The 19922-nt window shown below is 45.8% G+C and overlaps 1 protein-coding gene across 1 annotated transcript in view; it reads left to right on the top strand.

The window, feature by feature from the left end:
- Positions 1-17488, top strand: part of SAMD12 (sterile alpha motif domain containing 12) — a 337368-nt gene extending 319880 nt beyond the window's left edge. The window contains exon 5 of the mRNA XM_045860778.1: positions 9465-17488. Within this exon, the coding sequence (XP_045716734.1) occupies positions 9465-9487 (23 nt within the window). The 3' untranslated portion in view covers positions 9488-17488. The remainder of the gene's footprint in view (positions 1-9464) is intronic.
- The last annotated feature ends 2434 nt before the right edge of the window (positions 17489-19922 follow it).

Genomic DNA, 19922 nt, shown 5'->3' with positions numbered 1-19922 from the left:
GTGTGGTGACCTCCATGATTGTTATGAGCATCCTTTGTTCATATGCATCCAGCTTGTGCAGCAGTGTTTCGGAGGCCCTTGTAGCCCCTGGAGACTCGGCATGCAGAAGGGGAAACACTAAGTATACCCTGTATATGCATTGAAAATGTGTGCTCCTTCTCTTGGAAAAGCTGCAAGATGTGGAGAATTTTGGGGATGCATTTTTTCTAAAGAAGCAAAACTTAGAGAACATTTTTTTCCCATGAAGCAGCAACTGGAATGGTCAACAGAGAGGCCTTTGAGATTAGAATAAGATTAAACAGAAAGACAAAGAGGGGAATAGAACTCTTTTAAATAGAGGGAGAAGGAACTTGACTTGTGAGTGCAGTTGACAAGTAGGCAGGCACTGGGCTCTGTGACTGGGCCAGGTGGGCTACAGAGCACGGGGAGATGTTAGGACACAGTTCCTCAGAGCGCGATCTTCCAGCTGGCCTGACATTGTGGAGACGGGGAGGAGTTTCCGTGGCACCTTGAATGAACATCACGTTGTATTTACGCGCTCTCTCAAGATATCCATTGTTCTTTGAGCCGCTGGACAGAGTTTTCTTCTGGAAGGCTTTGTGTGCTCTTAGAGTGGCTGTTGGAATTTAGTGACTTGAGATGCTTGCCTGTGTCCAGCGCAGAGACTTGAGTCACTGGGTTGCCTCTACCTGGCTGCACAAATGCCTCCCTGCTGAGAGCATCTGGCCTGGGCACTTTCTCCCAGGTGTGTTCCAAGTGCCATCTCACACTCACATGGTGCAAGGTGGGAGCTACGATTGTCCGCAGGCTTCTGGTTCACAGGTTGAGCGACGTGTTCCCATTTTCCTGGGGAAATTGCGCCCTGAGACTGAATTTGATAGGTGTCCTGAACTATCACTGAGAATTCGTTGGGTTCTGATACTTGCGCATGCTGAAATTCCTAAATCAGTTCTCACTAGAGAACAATGCTATGGCCCCCAAACAAATTCTGCCCTTATTTTAGGAAGCTGCTAACCTCACTCATGTAGCTTTTGCCATACATTCATTCATTCATTCAACAAACATTTCAGAGCACCTTTGATATTCCAGGCATACTGCCACACACCTCGGAAAGGAAAATTAAGGCACACTCTTTACTGCAGAAGTTCGGGTGAGGAACAGGAGTGCTTAGAGTGGTCCCAGACTAGCAGCATTGGTGTCCTTGTGAGCTTGTTAGAAATGCACATCCACAGACCGACTCCAGATTCTTTCTGTTTGGAGCCCCAAATCTGTGCTTTATCAAGCTCTCCTGGGGGTTTCTAAGTGCAACAAAGTTCGAGAAGCATTCGTCTATGGACAGACGTACACACCGTCGAGTGAATACGGTCTGAAAAATACAATGATACAGATCAAAACTCCCCAAGCCCCTCAGCCCCCAAGGCAACGCTGGACATTTTAGTAAGTGCTCAATGGAATAAATGTTGCTTCCTTGCTTGGGCGGTTGATGCATGAACCGATCTGCGGAAACTAAACAATAGGGGGATGATGGAACATACCCAAGTCCCCAGGACTTGGAAAGGTTTGGGTAGCTTGCTCGGGTCCCGCCATGCCTGTCTGCACCACTCGGAAACCCGCCGTTTGGATCACTGCATTCCAGTGTATCCAGGTTTCTTGACATTTTATTATGTGGAGTGAACAAGACTCTAAAGCAATTTCCCCACTGTCTACACATTTTTCTCTGTCTGAAGGATAAATACCTACTATTTAAGTACTGGGGAAACAACATAGACGTTTCTTCCATGGATTTACTCCAAGCTGCTTTTATAAGAATCACTGCTTGTCAAACATGGAGATTCCCAGGCCTCCCTCTGCATGTTCTTAATCAATGGGAATGGAGAGAGGCTGGGCAAAATAAAAGTTTTAAGAACCTTTTTGAGATGAGTCTGATACAGTGAAGGTTGAGAACCTCAGAGTTCTTAAAAGCCTGGAATCCAGGGACTCAATTTCACTCACAGGAACCAGAGTCGGTTTCCAAGAGGTTTTTGAGCTTCATGGTCTAGACTAGCAGCTTTGCTTGCAGTGGAACAGCAGGGAACAAATACAGTGTCGTTGGTGTTTTGCTGAGAGCTGAGTACATGGAGAGGCATGGTTTGCACACAAGTGCATTCTTTTTCTCCCTCTGTGTGTGTGTGTGTGGTGGTGGTGGTGATGGTGGCAGTGGTGGTCCACCTTGACTCATCTCGTGAACCCTCTAACACTCCCTAAAGAGAGGTGTCAACCCAAGCCAAGGAGGACCGCAGAGCCAACCACAGAAAGGCCCCTCTCATACTCAGGAGCCAATCACTTTCTAATTTAAAAAATAAAACAGAGGGCCGAGAGCGTAGGGGATAGAGGCCCAGGCCCCCCTATCCTGTCTAGGCCTAAATAAATGATTACCCGAGAATGTTCCCACGGGGCCTTGGGATCGTGTGTTTCCTGCTTGGCACTTCCGGCGTCAGCAGGCTCCTGACATGTCCTGACTAGATCCAGGGTCACACACTGGCCTAGAGGCCTCAGCCTCTGTTAGGTTTATCTCTCCAAGCCCGGCTTTCTTCATCTGTGTGCGGGCATGCCTTGATTCATTGTGCTGCGCTGTATCATACTTCACAGACTTTTTTTTTTAACTAATTCAAGGCGAGACCCTATAGTCATCACAATACCCACTTCATTGCAATGATCTGGAATGAACCCACAGTCTCTCTGAAGTCTGCCTCTAGGGCGGTCATGGTATGCACCTCCTCAGGTTGCTGCAAAATGGACACAGGTTCTTAGCATGATGCTAGGTAGGTGGTCAGTACTTGATAGACCGTAGTGCTTACTGTTGTGGTCACTGTTGTCTGCAGACTCTGTTAGTTGGTGTGGTCCAGAGAAACAGACCAAGTGAGATATCAGTTCTCCACTAGAAGATACATTGATATATCTGTATCTAGATAGGTGTCTAGATATCCAGAGAGTGAGAGAGAGAGGAAGTGGCTCCCATGATTATGGAGGCTACGAAGGCCCAAGATCTGCGGTCAGTAAGGTGGAGACCCAGGAGAGCTGATGGTGTAAGTTCTAGTCCAAGGGCAGAAGACTGATGTCTCAACTCAGACAGGCGGAGAGAGTCAGTGCTCCCTAACTCCGCCTTTTGTTCTGCTCAGGCCTTCAGCTGATTGGATGGAGACCTCCCACTTTAAGGGGGACAATCTGCTTTACACAGTCTACTGATTCAGATGCTAATCTCATCCAGAGACACCCTCACAGACATACTCTGAATCGTGTTTCCCCCAACATCTCGGCAGCCCAGTCAAGCCGACGCATAAGATTCACCACTGCCAAGTCATTGCGGTTTCCAGTTTACTAGGGGTTAGAAGTCACAGGTGTGCATGTGTCACCTGTTTTATCACCCTCAGCCCAAAACCCATCATGTCAGAGATTCTGATCTCAGTCCTCACACAGGTGGGGGACAGGGCTGATTTCCCAATCACACTCCCAGGCGCAAACACCCCCAGCTGTCAGGGGACAGGTAGCGGCAGAAATGAACCCAGTGCAGCTGAGAATGTATGTGACTTCTCCCACCAAAGCGCTGGTAGCAGAGTTTAGTTTTATTGCCACATAAATCTTCCTTTGTCCTTCTTTTATCTCCTAACTTCTCTCATACATACTAATTAATTAATCGAGCATCCCTGTTTAAATCATCCAATCGTGGTTCTTATGACGGCATGCCTGTGAGGGTTCTAAAAGTTAGAAAATGATTTAGTATTAGAGGTTTTGATTACATTGAATATAAAAATCAAGTAAAAGGAGCAAATGATGAATAGAAGAGGGGAGTGTGGTTGGAAATTAGTCTTGTTTCCTGTGCACACAGGAGGCACGCTTACGTGGGTTTTTATCTTGGCCTATTTTAGGAGTGATATATTTGGCTCGCCACCAGGAGTAGAAGATAAACCAGGACCTCTATCCTCTAAACCAACATCAGCACTATTGCCATTTTGAGCCTGACAATTCTTTGAAGGGGGAGGGGGCTGTCCTCTGCATTCTAAGATGTTTAGCAGGGTCGCTGGCTTACACCCATTAGATGCCAGTAGTAGCCCCCAAGTTGTGACCATCAAAAATGTCTCCTGATGTTGACAGAAGTGCCCTAGCGGGCCAAAGTGCACTCAACTACCAGTGCTCTAAACACGGGAGAGATTTTAGCTGTTAAATAGAAACATACTTTCTCTAGGCCAAACTTCTTTTTTAAGGCACTTTGTGTATAGGATTCATGTTTGATGAGCATTCTTTTATACAAACACAGCTACCTGCTTTCTCTATGTTCCCGCTGGAATTAAGGAATTTGCTTTCCTAACACACTTCTTATGGAGTCAGGAAACCATCATGGTGAGAACGGACCTGGGTTCTAGTCTCAGCTCTGGGCCTTCTTGCAGTATGGCCATGACAAGGTAACGACCTTGGCCTCATTTTTTTCCGGGTGTGTTACAAGGATAATGCAGTTCAGGCATCAAAGATGGCGATGAGGGTTCCAGGAGTGACAACCCATTGCAGCTGATGAATAAATGTTAGTTCTGCTTATCCTGAGCTGTTATGTGGGGGCCACCATGGATGTCACTCCTTTGGAATGTGCCTCCAACACCTTATATAAATAGTCCCAAATCGATATGCAAGTCAGGTCGGCCCCAAATTCCTCAAATCTGAGTCACATAAAAGACACAGATAGAAGATACGGCTCGTCTTTTTGAGTGGAAGACACCACACAATGTTTTGAAGGGAGGAAGTCTTATTTCTCCCCTTCAGCCCATAGAGGAGTGGCTTCCCACACAGCTTATCTTCACTCCTCCCCCAGACAAGCCAGTCGCTCTGGCCCCTTGCAGTTGGGGTGGGGGTAAGTAGAGCTGGGCACTGTCAGTCCCAGATCTGTTCTGGAACCCTCTGCAAGGCTGGCACTGCCTCTAATGTGAACCTCCTTTTCAAGGAACTGCTAGTTCCTTTCTGCCCTAACCTTGGGCGAGCCAGCCTGTGTGAACGGTGACCTGGAGCCAGCCTGTGTGGACGGTGACCTGCCGGGCGAAAAGAGTGTTCTCTCTCTCTCCTGGCAGCTGCAGAAGCCTGGCCTCCAGGCATGTCGCTGCTTTTCCCTGGCCCCAGGCTTTGGTGTTAGAACATTGACCCATCTGTATCTCTAGCTTCTCTGGGAAACTCGGGGAATTTATCATAACAATAATAAATAGTAGCCATCACTTAGTGGATACTTTTGGCCAAACATATGCAAAGTGCTTTTTCTACGAGCTCATTTTATCATCACAGTGGCCCAGTGAGGTGGGGATTACGATCACCATTTTAAAGGCGAGGACATCGACAAATCCATGTTCCAACCTCATGTAACTGGGAAGTGATGAACTCAGGATGTCAGCCCAGATCCCCCTGATTCCAGAGCCCCTGCTCTTGGTCACTGGACACTAGTGCTTCCCTACCCATCCAGACTTCAGAGCCATCGGACTAAAGAGGAGATCGGTTCCCAGAATGCCTAAGCGAGGAATGTTGGCCCGTCAAACAGAGATTTGAGAAAGAGCCCTTTACCATTTGGTAGCTGCTCACTCATACACGGCCAGCACCAGGACTTCCTCGAGTAGTCCAATAGACCTCTCTACAGGCTGGCCTGAGCTCCAGCATTGAATCTCCAGTGAAATTAGGTATGGAATTAAGCAAAACAAACAAAAAACCTCTTTCCCTTCAACATCATCCCCTCATTAGTCTCACAACTATTCATTAAGTCAGGTATACTTTCTCTATACCTGGCACTGCTCTGTGCATTAGGAAGTCACACAAAAAGAAGGCAGGGCATCACCCTCAAAAAATATAGGAGGAGAGATGGATATGTTACCATAAAGTGTTGGTGGTGGGTTCAGTGGTAAACATTTAACATGCCATCCTGGCATATTGGGGGAAGTTGTCAGCTAGCATCTTGGGCAAAGAAGGCTTCATGTGCAATGCAGCATGGGAGGTGGTCTTGAAACATGGAGGGGTAGGTGCGCAGTAGTGTTTGCGAGTGTGCAAGGAAGGCATCCTAGGCTGGAGGGAAAATTGTGCAACGGCTTCATATAACCAAGTGCATATGAGGAGCTAGAAGGGCACTGGGATGGCTGAAGCCCAGGAGACGGAGCCCAGAAAGTGTCCTTTCTCCATTGTGTTTCCTTCACAAAGAGGCAGAGCCGTCTGTTGCAGACCAGTGTTTTGCATTGCAACTTCTTGTAGCTTTTCTATACCTGACTCCTATTGCAGATTTTAGAAATCTCTAGCAAAATGATGGCAGCAGAGCCCATCTCGATGCCTCTGTGACAAAAAGACAGCTGTTTAAGCTTTACAGTAGCCACATACTTTGCACATACAACCAGGTAAACAGGGGCCTCTTGCTCCCACATAAAGCTCAATTCAAATGGTGACCCTTTTGAAAGAAACACAACTAACTGCAAAAGCACTGAAGAGCAGTAAATACTGGACTGATTCCATGGATGGATGGCCTGTGGGCATTAGGCCATAGCACACTCGTCTCTTTGCCCATCCGTCTTCTAAAGGTCCCACTCATTTGGTGGCCAGCACCCCAAATGTCCTTTGTCTCTCCCTAAATCCCCAATCTGTCTCTCTGTGGACGATACTTCTGTGTATGTTCAGGTCTTGTAGGACTATCTCTCTGCTCTAATATTCATTTATTTAGCCTCCAGTTTTCTTCCCCACCCAGCAGGGCCCGTATTGTGCTGATAGGGCTTGTAGATAAATACAGAATTCTGCTTAGCAGGTAGGAGAGTGAGAAAGGCTCTGAATACTTATACTTTATATATTTGTCCCTGTCGCTCCTGTATGTCACTAGATTGGGACACACCTAAGTCGGCAACAGATGAGATCTTCTCAAATCTGTGATCGTGGGCAAATAATACCTTGGGGCTGCAATTTTCTTATCCACAAACTGGGGATAATATTACCTATCCCAGGAAGCACGTTGGGGAGCCACAGGTGGGAGGACCTTTGAAGGATAACGGGCTCAGTGTACGTCTGTGGTTGTAACGGTTATTGTACACTGAAGTTAGACATGCATGCTTTTGCCAGCTATCAGAGGTTCACACAGAAAATCTGGTTATTTGGAGATGCAGCAACTGTGATCCACTGCCAACCGATCCCGACTTGGGATCCAAAGTATAGTAGATAAGCAGAGTTCACTCTTTTTTAGTGTCATTATTCAGTTGCCAATTTTATTTTATAGGATATTATCAGTAACACTTTTCCAAGGTTACACATTCCCCAGAGCTGACTTTAGCAACATTCTCAGGCTGCTGTCCTAGGTCAGGCTCCTAGAAACCTTCCTGATTCCAGGCTGTACTGCTCCCCTGCAGGCCGACCTGGACAGAAGACTGTTACCCAGGCCGTTTTCTGTCCCCCGCATTCAGTGATACTAGAGTATTGTCCTTTAATGCAGTTGTGCAGTATTTGTCTGCAAGGTACTCTTAGTGAGTAGAAACAACCAAGGCTGCTTTAGTTGGTCAATGTTCATGGGTCATATCTGCACCCTTGTGAGCCTAACTTTTATGGTTGTTTTGCAAAATATTTTGATGCCCATAATAAATATTCTAGCATTTGCATTATTTCACTTACAGTTCTTTTCTGTGCATATGTGCAAATTTTGTATTGTAGTATATCATAACTGTTTACCATGCTGCCACCTAATCATCATAATTATTACTTTAATGGCCATGTAATCATCCGTCTTGTTAACACATCATAATGTAGGAGACTTGTTGTTTTCCCGTGTTTCCACTGTTATAAATAACCTCTTGGTTACACATTTGTGTGCATAGCTTCTTTCATTTTTTAAGATTATTTCCTTAGGATATACTTCTAGAAAGGGATCACTTAGTCAAGGAATGTAAATTTTTAATAGTTGTTGAATAAATGGGCACTGTTTCTCCAGGTTACAGTGCCACCAGCAATAGATTAGTATTCTACTTTCATTACAGGCTTATCGGTAGTGTGTATTACATTATATTTAATATGCTTAAATAATACCTTCCGGTTTTGCATTTTCTCAAAAACAGCAAGTTCTAATCAAACGTGTCCTTATAAATTGTGCATTCTCTCATGTTTTGAAAAGCCAGTTTGAAAACCTAGGTAGATTTGTTTTTAACATCAAGAGCTCTTGCTATCTGCTCTCATTGGATAATAGTTTTATTTATTAAACAAAACTAATATTGATATTTTTCTGAGCAAATCATTAGATTCCATGCCTATATTAACTAATAAATGAGGACCTGGATATGGGAACTAGAGGGAGAACTCAGATAAAATGGTAGGAAAATTAGAAAAAGCAATAAAATCAAAACCTACACCAGCATTCCCAAGGTCAAAAGCGGAGCTGTAATCCAAGTAGTTCAGTCTCCGGCTAGATGGTGATGACTTTCCCTGTCTAGTCTCTAACCTGCTCAGCCACCTGACTTTTCAGCTAGCAAACTCAGGAGCTCCAGCCACCCTGTTCCCAGCATTTCCTTCTAGGTCTCGTGCCAGGAAAGCTCCCTGCTGGATGAACCCCACACTGCCCGCCCCCCCACCCCACACACACACAAAATGCCTTCACACCATTCCCAATCTGATCTCATTCCAAATTAAATACATTCACAAAACCGTATCATATATGAAACGTTTCCCCAAACCGCAGCCCCATCAGGGCCGAATGCCAGTCCCAGAGAGCTGGTTTACCCTCACTTCCAGGTGTCACAAAATAAGAATAAACAGAGGCACCCTAGAGTGGAGCCAGGCCTGCCATGCCAGAGGAACTGCCTTGCACGACTTATGTCTCAAACCTGGAAGTCTGGAAGTGGGAAACAAACTTTGGACTGGGCCTAAAGCAACCCTGTGCTCCAAAGAACTGCTTGCAAGATAATGAGAAAGCAGATATGACCACTACTCCCTGGTAACTATAGGACTGAACGTTAACAGCGTTGTTTAAAGTTAGCATCACTCCGTGAACTTACCTGCACCCATAGAAATGCTTTCTTCTATTGATGTAATTGTCCCCCTTCCCTTTCTCATAATTCCCCCTTCCTTTGTCTACTGATCAGAAACCCTAGTTGGGCTTCTGCCTGAATCCGTGCTCTCCTGAATAGCTCTTCTGTTTTATTTTGTTAATCTCAGACAAATGCCAGTCGCCCCCCACTTTGAAAGCCTTTTATTCTTAGGTTAACACAGGCCACCTTGCCTGCCCCTAAGATGTGCTGTCTTCTACACTTACCGAATGGTGGAAGGGCATTTCCAGAATCCAAGCCACCATGATTTGTCCTGGAGATGAGTGGCCGTATCTTCACTAGAACTTTCTCTCTGACCTAAGGACGTGAGGGTTTGTTGGAATCACGTGACTGCTTCATCGCAGAACCTGGGAACGTAAGGAAATGACTGACTGTGTCTCCCCCTGTTTCCTCTTGCAGCCTCCCTCGAGGGTTCTCCATGAACATGGTGAGCCCTCCAAGCTGCTGTCCTGCCAGTGGATGGGAGCACGGCCTGCTCCTCGCAGAACCACTAACTCGCGGCCCTGCCGGAAGATACCCTCGGCACCTTGACAGACTAACCAGCCTAACTGGAGAAAACCAGAAAACACCCCTTCCATCAAGATTACGATCTTAGTTCGCCATGGATTGTAAAATGAGGCGCACAATACGCAGCGCCAAGTCGTGGTGAGCAGTCACTGGCAGACCGTTCGCTGGAAAATCGCTTCCAGTCTTCATCACTGTGCTTCACGCCAGCGCCCGTGGGGAGCTGTCCGTGCCCTTCACTAGAGGTCCTGTTTTAGCATGGCGACTACTGGATTCCTTTATTCTGTGTGCAGATGGCATGATGTGTTAGAAAAAAAAAATTACAGCAGTTCTGCAATCCCGGTGGAAGTGTTTACCGTGTGATGCCCTCGTAGGAATGTCAACATGTCTCAGTTATGTTGGTTCTGACATCTAAAGGTATTCTGTCCAATTCTTAAGCACTTTATAGGAGAACATGACACCGAAACGAATCAGCATGTTCATTACCTGTGAGAAAACAAGTGTTTTCTTTTTCCTTTATGAATCTTGTCCTATTTCTGGCTCAGACTGTCCAAGGCAAACTTCACTGCTAACGTGTCCCCAGTCGTTTATGGTAGATTGGTGTAAATATGGCCACAATACTGTTAGATTTAACATCTTGACACTCCACTGAACAACTGGATTCCAAAGGGAAGCAGAAGCGGGCGGACTGTAATATCTTAGCTCCTCGTTCCTTGCACCCAGGCACAACTTAGCACTCGCACACACGGCCACTCTAACCCAGGAGGCTCCCTGGCCAATGAGCACACCCTCTCAGTCTACGGAGGAGTTCTTTCAAAGGGAAAAAAAAGGGAAAATGGCCTTTTAATGAAAGACCATGGTGGGTTGATGTGAAGGGCAGCAGAATGCACTTTTCCTGTGTGGTCTGGCTTTAACACTTGGGGAGATTTTCTAAGTCAAGTTCAAATCACAGCTCTCTGCAGCGAAGAGCACAGCAAGTGACTCCTGCATGCCTAGAGGAAGGAAAACGGTCCAGTCTCACACGAGGTTCCTTCCTCCACAGAGAACCTGCTAGTCCCTGTTAATCCTTTCTGGGACTATAGCTACAACTATTTTTTTTTTTTACTATGTCTTACAACAAAGCACAGTCCTGGGAAAAAGGTCAATCCAGTTATCTTTAAGCATTAGAAAAATGTCCATAGTGACGGATCCTACATAATGTTTTAGCATTTTTTTTCCTGAGAATATAAATTTGGCTGAATCAAAATCTCAGCAAAGTATGCTCTGCTCGCCCTTGGTCTCAGCCTGGGACCGGCAGGCACCAAGGACTTTCCTATACATATGCAGAACACCTCTGGGACTATGCCAGCACAAGCAAGCTCTGCGTTTTAGGGGTCTCCACACACACTCTCCCGCATCTTGCCTCCCCTGGGGGGTCTCAGGAAATCATAGCCCATTGGGAAAAAAAAGGGCTTACAAGGAGATTTGGACACCGGACAGGGAAGGGGAGAGAGATCCAAATGGGACTGGAGTGAACCGCCCAGCGGGATGACTCGCCACAAGCCTGCCGGGCTGTCGTGCCAAAGGAGAGGACTTCCAAGAGAGAACTCGGAGGAATTTCAGATGCCACTGAGACCTGGCCCTTCAACGGGTTAGCAACAGGACCATCGGGACCTCAGCAGACCACAGTTCCTTACAAGTTCAGAATTAAGAGGCCAAACCCTGGCTGCCAACACCCCTGCCCATAGCATGCCAACCTGCACTGCCTGCCTCCTCTGTTTCAATTCCAACAGCAGGCTTTCCTGCTCCTTTCACTCCTTCCTTTATTCCGCAAGCATTTGCTGAGCACCTACTATGTGCCAAACATTGTGCTGGGGCAGCAAGACTGTGCAAGGTAGACTCTCCCTACCCTTGTGAAATATTTCCACCTCCCAACCCCTGTCCCCAGCCCACCTTTTCCACAATGAAAACAACATTCACCCGCTGCCAGAGTCACCTGGGAAAACACACACAGGAGCAGGCAGTTTGCATGCCTAAAAAAGGAGGGCAGAGGAGCAAGAGTTGATGCATAGCCTCAGGCCACTTTTTTGTGGCCCAGAGGGTTCCTCCGTGCATGGCCAACCCTTCCAGGGCCCAGATAGAGCTAGTAAGAGCTTCCCCTAACCCTGGCCACCTATATTCCTATTCTTTATAAAGACACAATTGTCCATCGTGATGCTGGATTCTCTGAAACTCCAATTCGACCACCAGTCCTGGGGACACAGAGCTAGGCCTGATGCATCAAAAGAAATACTGGCAGGTGCTGAGACAGTGTAGCTGGGAACTAATTCGTTTAGCCAGGGACATTCGGAGACCACGGCAAACACCTGTGGCAAGTTGGACGTGCTTGATGGCGCAGATGTTCATTAAATGATGGTGGTTCATCCTTCGGCTTTTGTGAAATGGGCTCTGAACAATTAAATAAGTTGAATTTCCTAGTTTGTTTTTTTTGAGTCAAAAGAGCACTGGAAAGTTACAAGAAGATAGTGGGTGAAGATGGAGATGGAAAAGGGGGGGAAAAGATGACGATGAAGGAGCTCAGTTGATGGTGGCTTCTCCAAAAATGCCTTAACTCCTGGCAAGGACCACATATTTGCAGATGAACTACGACTGTTCACCAGACCGCCTGCCTCAGTCTGAAATCATTTGGGAGGATAGTTCTGAAAGCACGGTAGCCTAAAACCGGAGCAGTTGCGAGCTACACCGGCAAAAAGGAGCGATGATGTCATTCACAGGCTCAGGATTCTTGGTCACGTGCCGATCCGCAGTTACCCCCAGTGACTTTCTGCTGAGCTGAACCTTCTTCCCAAGATCTGTGTGGGCAGTCTGACCTCCTCGAAGTTCAGAAATGGCTGGGGTGACTTGTGGTTAGTAGGAAGCAGGAGACAGGGAGCTATGGGATAAATGTGTTGACGCCTAAGGACTGTAAACTGTTGACACCTAACTTTTCCTTAAACCTGTGCTGCACCTTTCATTAAAAGGCTGACACCCACACTTTACAGGAAAGGCACTCTTAGGGATGAACAGAAGTGAATAATTATCAGACTCCCCTGGGTGCCAAAGGGATTAGCCCGTTCCAGCCCCAGAGCTGAATGCAAATGTGCAGGACACGGAGGCTCTGCTGGGGCTCGAGCAGATCCCTGCAGTGTTTGACCACAGACCTGGGGGGATGGGTTGCTCTGTGGGCAGTGACGTATCTTTAGATCCCGGCTCAGGTTCTGTGAGGTGTGTTGCCACACACCTGACCCCTACCTCCAAAATACGCGTAAATATGGTGAATGGCCTGCGGCTCTCCCCCACTGCCAGAGTTACTTCTCAGTTGTCCAGACAGAGGCTTGTAGCCCCTCCTTCTGAGGGAATTCTGCCATTGTTAATGTTCAAGGGGGGAAGGAATGTCAACCTCACATGAGAATAGGAACTCAGGTTAAAATCAAGTGGATTTGCCCCTTTGTTCCTTGCCAATGCTTTCTTTGTCTGCAAATGTCACTGGATTGATTTTGGGTAGGAACACTAAAAGTCTCACGGAAGAAACATTTTCAAGACCCCCTAGCACTTCAGTTTCACCCAAATCTCCTCTTCCCAGAGCATTAGCAGCTCCCTTCTTTGTGATGTTTTTCTCTACACTCTTTAGGGCAATTTTGTTACTTGACAACTAGACTTAGGCTGCCATAGTCTCTTTTTGAACATCTAAACTTTGAAAGTGACATACATTTCTTTATGCCTTAAAGGCTGCTTTTATTCACCTTTCTTACAACCTCCTCCGCCCTACTTTTTTGCTTTGTTTTGTGGGGGTTTTTAAATCTTTTCTTCTAACATAGTTCTGAGGGTAGGTTTCAAGTATTCTACAAAGAACTCAAACAGAAAAACAGAGTCATCACCTTTCTCCCCCCCGCCCCCAATACTGACTAGTAATTCTGTCTTAAGCGTGTGGCCCACACACTAGTGGGCTATGGAATCTCATCTCCAGGGGTTGGCTGGTCAGCACTACTAATCAAAACAAGACCCACGAGATCATGAAAGAGGACAGACCAGAACCTGCATCTGCTCAGGGCACAGCTGGGGGACCTCCATTTCAAAGACAAGCACTGCCCTTCAGCCTCCTTAGATCTGCATCTAATCCTGTAGCCAGCAAACTATCTGAGGAATTCTGCTTTTATCAATGTGCATGATTCCTGGCACCACAGCACAACGTCAAGGTCAAAGAGGGCCCCATTTCCATTATTTTGCTCTGGTGGCTTATTCTAGTGGGGAGAAGAAGGGCATTCTTTCAAAAGCTAAAGGAAGCTTAAGAAAAAGCTGGCCCGGTGCACAGGGAGGTTGTACCACAAAAATAGCAAAGTAGGTATTTCCCTGGGGATTCTCATTTGGGAAGGCGGCCAGAGGGATAGTCCCAATACTGCTTCTCCTGGCCATTATCTTGGCCCCGCAGGGAAAATTCTAGGCTGGGGGCAAGCACTGTTTCTGAGATCTAACATTTTGGGGGTGAAATTCACCTACGACAAATATAAAAGGGAAGTGCCATTGAATATGGATCCGTTCTAGACCTTCAGCCCAACAGCGCAAAGACTGAGAAATGACTTGCTCTGTGAGTCATGCCCTGTAAGTCTGGAGTTTCATTAGCCACATAGGGCTCTCTTACATCTTGAAGAACTCCAAGCACTCTTACTTCAAAGCCTCCTTTCCCCAATTCCGTCAAGCACGAGAAGGCACCAGCAACACACAGCTAATAATAAAATTTCAGAGTAACCATGTGATTTGCATGGAGTTGCAGTTGACTGGTTGACATAATATTAAGTGTTGTACATATCTGGACATTATTTCTGACTATACAACATCCTTTTCATATTTGGAGTTAACGGTTTGGGGGTTTCAGTTATTTAATTGCTCGCTCTGTCGTCATTGTGTCCCAAACCTCAAACATTTACAGAACCTTAGAAAGGCTCTTTAACCCAGGCCTTTCTTGCCCAAGTGCAACGCTGACAGAGACAGCCCCACTGTTTCTACAGGATTGACGGAGAGAGGGTTAAATTAATCCAAAGTGGGATATTCATACCGAAAACATCTAACACACTGAAGGTCTGCTTGTTGTCTTCTGCATTATTTATAGCCTTTTAAATTTCAGTCGTTGGGATCAAAGGAAATAGCCAGGCAGCTTTCCCGTGGCTAGGCCACGTTGGAGCACACACAGCTACGGAAGGTGGGGCTCTTGGTTGGGCTGAGGTCTGAGAGCGCACAGGTCTGCTTTGTGTCCTGTAGTGAATTGCCATCCCCCCAAATTCTATTAAAATGTATTCAGATGCTTTACTCTTTGAAAAATTATAAAGCGAGAGATTTTTATTAGATTGCTCCTTCTTTCGGGGTGGGGGAGCTGATTGGGGGATATAAACTTGAAGAAGAAATTGTCTGCCATTAAATGGCTCAAGCCTCTGGGGGTTGCTCTCGTCCTGTTCCACACAAACTGACGGTGATCTTCTTCCATCTGCCTGAGAGGAGCTGGCCTCCCTCTAGAATAGCACAAATACCATGAAGGCACCTTTTGAAGTTTTAAGGAGACTCCCTCTTCAAGCATCATTGCAAAATCGTGATTTGGATTGAGCACCATCACGGGCCTTGAGCATACGATCTCTAAACCAGTTCTAATTCTTCATATATATTTCCATTATTTTTAAACCATACTCAGCTGCATTTGTGTTTGCATTGGGAGCTGCCTGCTTACTCTGTGGCTGCTGTTGACAATTCCCATGCCGAGTCCTCATACAACGCGTTCAAGAGAAGACCAAGAATGTGTTTCTCCCCCATGCCAGCTGCAGAGGTTTCGAAGTGCATAACCAGGTTCGCATCAAAAGGCCCCCTGTTTATAGATGAAAACTTAAAGAGAATGGGGGTGAGGGGTTATTCGTGTTTGAACACTGGCACCTTTGTCCTTGTTCATTGTGATTCCCCTCCCACCTCCAATCACCAGAAAGAGAAGCTGTACCCGCTTCAGGGAGTGTTGGCCACCACTGGGGTTAGTTGGGGTTCCACCTGTTTAACCTCACACTTAGGCGATTGGAAGTCTCTCTGGGGCTCTGAAAGATCTTTCCAGCATTACCTTTCCTCCACCAATAGAAAAAGACTACCCTTACAAAGCCATGTTTGAGGAGGCCGTGGCTGAGCCAGTGAAAGGAGCTCATGTTGCAGAGAGCTGAATGGTGCCATGCTCTCCACTTTGCCCTGTGCGTCTCAGTCATGGTTGGCACAGAAGTCCCCCGTCTGCTGGAAGCCAAGCCAGCACAAATGTTTTCAAACTAATTCTGCCAGAACTCTTATGTCACTGAATCATACTCCTGTAGTTCCAGTTAATTCAACTAGTTAATATCATTAGGCAGGAAATGAAAAAACTGCACACAAAATTTTGGAAAAGATCAATGTCCTTACAAAATTACATCTTAGCAGCCAAAAGGAGTCAAGAAAAAAAAAAACTTGATCTCTTGTGGTGTATGTACTTGAGTTATTCCTGGGACCTTGTGGACACAGTCACTGCTCTGATAAAGGGGGAGAATACTTGAATGCAATAGAAACCACCCATCTCTCTGGACCTCTGCCCCTCTGGTTTGGGAGGCCAGCTGCCCCACCTTAGCCGACAGGGCTGTTTGGAGGCTAAAATGAGCGGAGGGGAGAAGTTGTCCGGTACCACCACCATCTCTGTAATTCTTAGGGTGACGGGGCTACAGGTTTTAATCCATGAGCCTTCTCCTTTGCTTTCTGCTTTTTCTCCTGGGCTCCATTTTGGGATTTAAAAAATGAAAGAAAGAATGGTAAAAAAGTAGCAATCAACATTTTGCCCACACGTGTTTCTTCCAATAGCTGGGGGCTAGTCTGCAGACCCTGCAGCCAAGGCATTCATTTATCTCCACTTCTCCACCTCGCCAAGGGTCGAGCCCGGGCGCTTAGCTGAGGGAGAGGGCCTCGGGCTTGGCTCCTCTGTGCAGGCGAAGATCTCCGATCGCAGGGCCGAAGAAGACCGACACAAGTGTGAAACTGGCAAATCGAGGGTCACAGGAGCCAGAAAGCCATACCAAACTTCTTGAAGAGCTATATAGTGTATTAGTGTTTGTTCTAGGAAAGAAAGAAGAAAAATCACACAATGTGAAATGACTATAAGACCAGTGCTCTCAATGGTATATGAGGGCAGAAAATCTGATTTAAAAAAAAAAAAAACTGGTTCACTTTTTTAACAACGCTAACAAACATGGCTATAAAAACACATTTCAAGGGGGAGGGGGGAAAACACCACATTTCATAGCACAAAAGCCCGCGTAGATGTTAGACGTTTTCCTAGCTTCCTGGAGTGAGTAGTTAAACCAGCAGTCCGAATTCTCTCAGTCCCCTCAGAGTGGTTCATTAAATAAGTGTTTTCTTTATTCATTGCCCACAACTGTGGTTTTTGTCTCTCTGCACCCTGGAATAACTCCCAAGGCTGAACTTAGAGGACACAAACAAGTTTCGTGGTGAAATAAGAGTGCCTTTTCTGTTGGATGTTCGTTTTCGTTCCCTGGATTCCCAGGGCATACAATGTTTAGACATTTTTTTCTCTAAACATAAGAATTATTGTGCACCACAATTTTGAACCACCGATTTCCATATCGTAAGCAGCTATCAACTTGCCAATTCCCTTTGGGTCTCCTTTATATTTTCTTATAATGTTTCCTTCTGTTTTCGGTTGTCCTCAAAAAGAATTGGGGGGGCATGATTCTTTTTAAATTAATAGAAATGAAACTGTACATATTTTTGCCCCCTTGTGTCCGTGAGCATGATCCCTATCAGGCCTGAAAAATCTGCTTTCATTTTGTACATTTGACTATTTTGTATTCCACATTATTTGATTCTTTATGTGCATGGCAATGTATTAAAATGTGGGATTTCTATTACCATGTAAAAGTGTTTTGATTCTGATTTCAACGTACATCCTTGGGAAAAAAAATTACATTAAACTTTTTATTTCTATTTTCTTCAGCTCATCAGCTTTGCAGAAGGAAAAGAAAAGTTAACAGCATTTCACTTTCCCTGTGTTAGCTAATGATGCAATTCATGGTGGAAAATTGTCCTCAATTATGCTGTGTTTCCTGGAGAAATAATATATGTGAAATGAATTGGTGGCCTCCCTCCAGCTCCCAGCACACAGAATTCCCCCAGCACCAAATCCCACCGGTGCGATTGCTGTTACTGGTGAATGCTTCAGTGTTGAGCACAGCTGGCAAAACACAATTCTTGTCGTCCCCAGATCTGGTAACACCCTTGAAAGAGACGGGACAACAGTCCCAAATTGGGTCTCCAATTTGCTTTCACCCTGGAGAGTCTTACGTGCATGTAAGGCATGATTGATGGCATTTGCCAGCACCTCCGTCTCCATTTCTCTCAGGTGGAGACCACGTATCTGTATTTCCTCCAAAGAGATACTGACCTTCGAATCACACCTGGCCAGGAGATGTGGGATTAGAAACCGGTTCTCCTGAACAGATGTGGCACAGCCCGCTCTCCAGTTCAGGAAGCATCTGGATACACCCCACTCTCAAATTGCACAAAATAATCCACTGGTTAACATGATGCACCAAATGTAAACAAGAGACCGCTTTGCCTGCTCTAAACCACCATTCCACCCTCCCCTTTCTTAAGGAGACATTGCAATGAGTACTTACAGCCACTCTAACTTTACGGAACACGACGGATCGTACTGGAGACACACCTCTTTCCCAGAAAGGAAGAAGCACTTAGAAGTTGCATGAAAAGGAAAGAAAACACCCATACATGTTTATATTACATCTTTACTGTAAATCTAGTTTTGGGAGAGGTTTTTTTCCCCCAGAAAAGGTTTCCAAAGGCAAAACACGTGATAACCCTTCAGGTTAGCTTACTGATTCAATGTGTAAAGCTTCTCCATCTGTCCACACACCTTGTAACTGTAAAGCGCACTGCACTCCCAGGTTGTTCGCAGAGACTCGGGCCACAGGGAAACAGAGCAAGCTTTTGGTCCGTTACCGTCCTTAACGGGTGTAAAACTGGAGCCCAACCCCCAACCCTCCATCTTGACCTTTCTTGGGTCATTTCTGACCATTCCTTCTCTTCTTCTCTCTTTCTCTTACCATTTTTTTCTTTTCCTCCATCAGTTCTCTGCCTTGACTGTATCACTGCCTTTCTTTGTGATTGTCTTGTTACCTTTTTTTGCCTGACCTTCCTCTTCTTCTTGACTTTCTTTCTCCCTTTATTTGTCCCATCTCCATCTCTCCCCTCCAACCCACCCTTCCCGTCTCTATGCATTTCCTTGCTGCAGTGTAGGACACTCATTTGGATGTGGTCCCATTTCTTGGCACATAATAATTACTCAATAAATGCTAGCTTAGATTGAATTGAACTTGGCATCACAGGCTTCCCAGCTTATTTTCCCCCTTCTACTAAGTCTATTAACCCCTACTCACTGCATTCAGCAAATTAACTCCTCATAATAAAGCCCGAGGCCAGATGTGTTTCCTGAAGTAGGTGAAAGCAGCTGAAGTAGGAGGTTACCTAGGCTGCTTCAGGTAGCCCGTGCTAGGAGTAGGCAGGTTCTCCTAGAAACTGCTTTGCTGGTGCAATGAAAAGTTTCCCTGGCAGCTAGCTCACTGTTTTAGGAGCTCATACTTGCCTGAGTAAACATGGTGGCCTTCTTTGGATCAAGGATAGTGATGTCTTTGAGAAGCTCACTTGGGGCCACCAAAATAATCTGTTGACCTAACGTCACTCAGAATCGTAGAATCTTACAAAATCCCTCCGTGAAACCTGGGAAATTGTACACTGCTGTGCTGGGCAGTTTGTGCAAGAGAATGCTGTCCCCGTTGCAGGAGGTTTCTTATGGTGATGATAAAGTCTTTCGGACTGTCAGTACTTCCACATAAATCTGTTTTTGTGACATAGATACATGTACATCATGAAACAGCTTTTCATGATTTTATAAATGTATTGAAAAGTCAACTAAGAATAAGCTCTAGCGAAGGCAAACACATTCTTCTGTTTGCATGCACACCTGGGGAAATGGAAGGTGGGAGGGGTCATGCAAACTGTACACAGTTGTTTCACAGGTGACAATGTCCCACGTTCTCACGTGAAATGGGAAGCTCGCTAAGGTCCTCCTTTGTCCTCATATCTCTGTCCTTTTGATTGTGTAACCCAAGTACAATGACCATGCAATCTCTAGGGAAAGTCCAAGAGGGAAATAAAAGTAGATGAACACATTTCCAGATTTTCCTTTGTTCTTCATGAAACTTCCAAAGCAGGATGTATGGGTGTCGGTATATGTCTCTCAGAAAATATCTTTAAAAT

This window comes from Phyllostomus hastatus, unplaced genomic scaffold, assembly GCF_019186645.2.
Source record: "Phyllostomus hastatus isolate PE091 unplaced genomic scaffold, TTU_PhHast_1.1 phas_scaffold_21, whole genome shotgun sequence".
Lineage (NCBI taxonomy): Eukaryota > Metazoa > Chordata > Mammalia > Chiroptera > Phyllostomidae > Phyllostomus > Phyllostomus hastatus.
The sequence above is the reverse complement of the archived record's forward strand: the minus strand, read 5'-3'. Positions and strand labels throughout refer to the sequence as shown.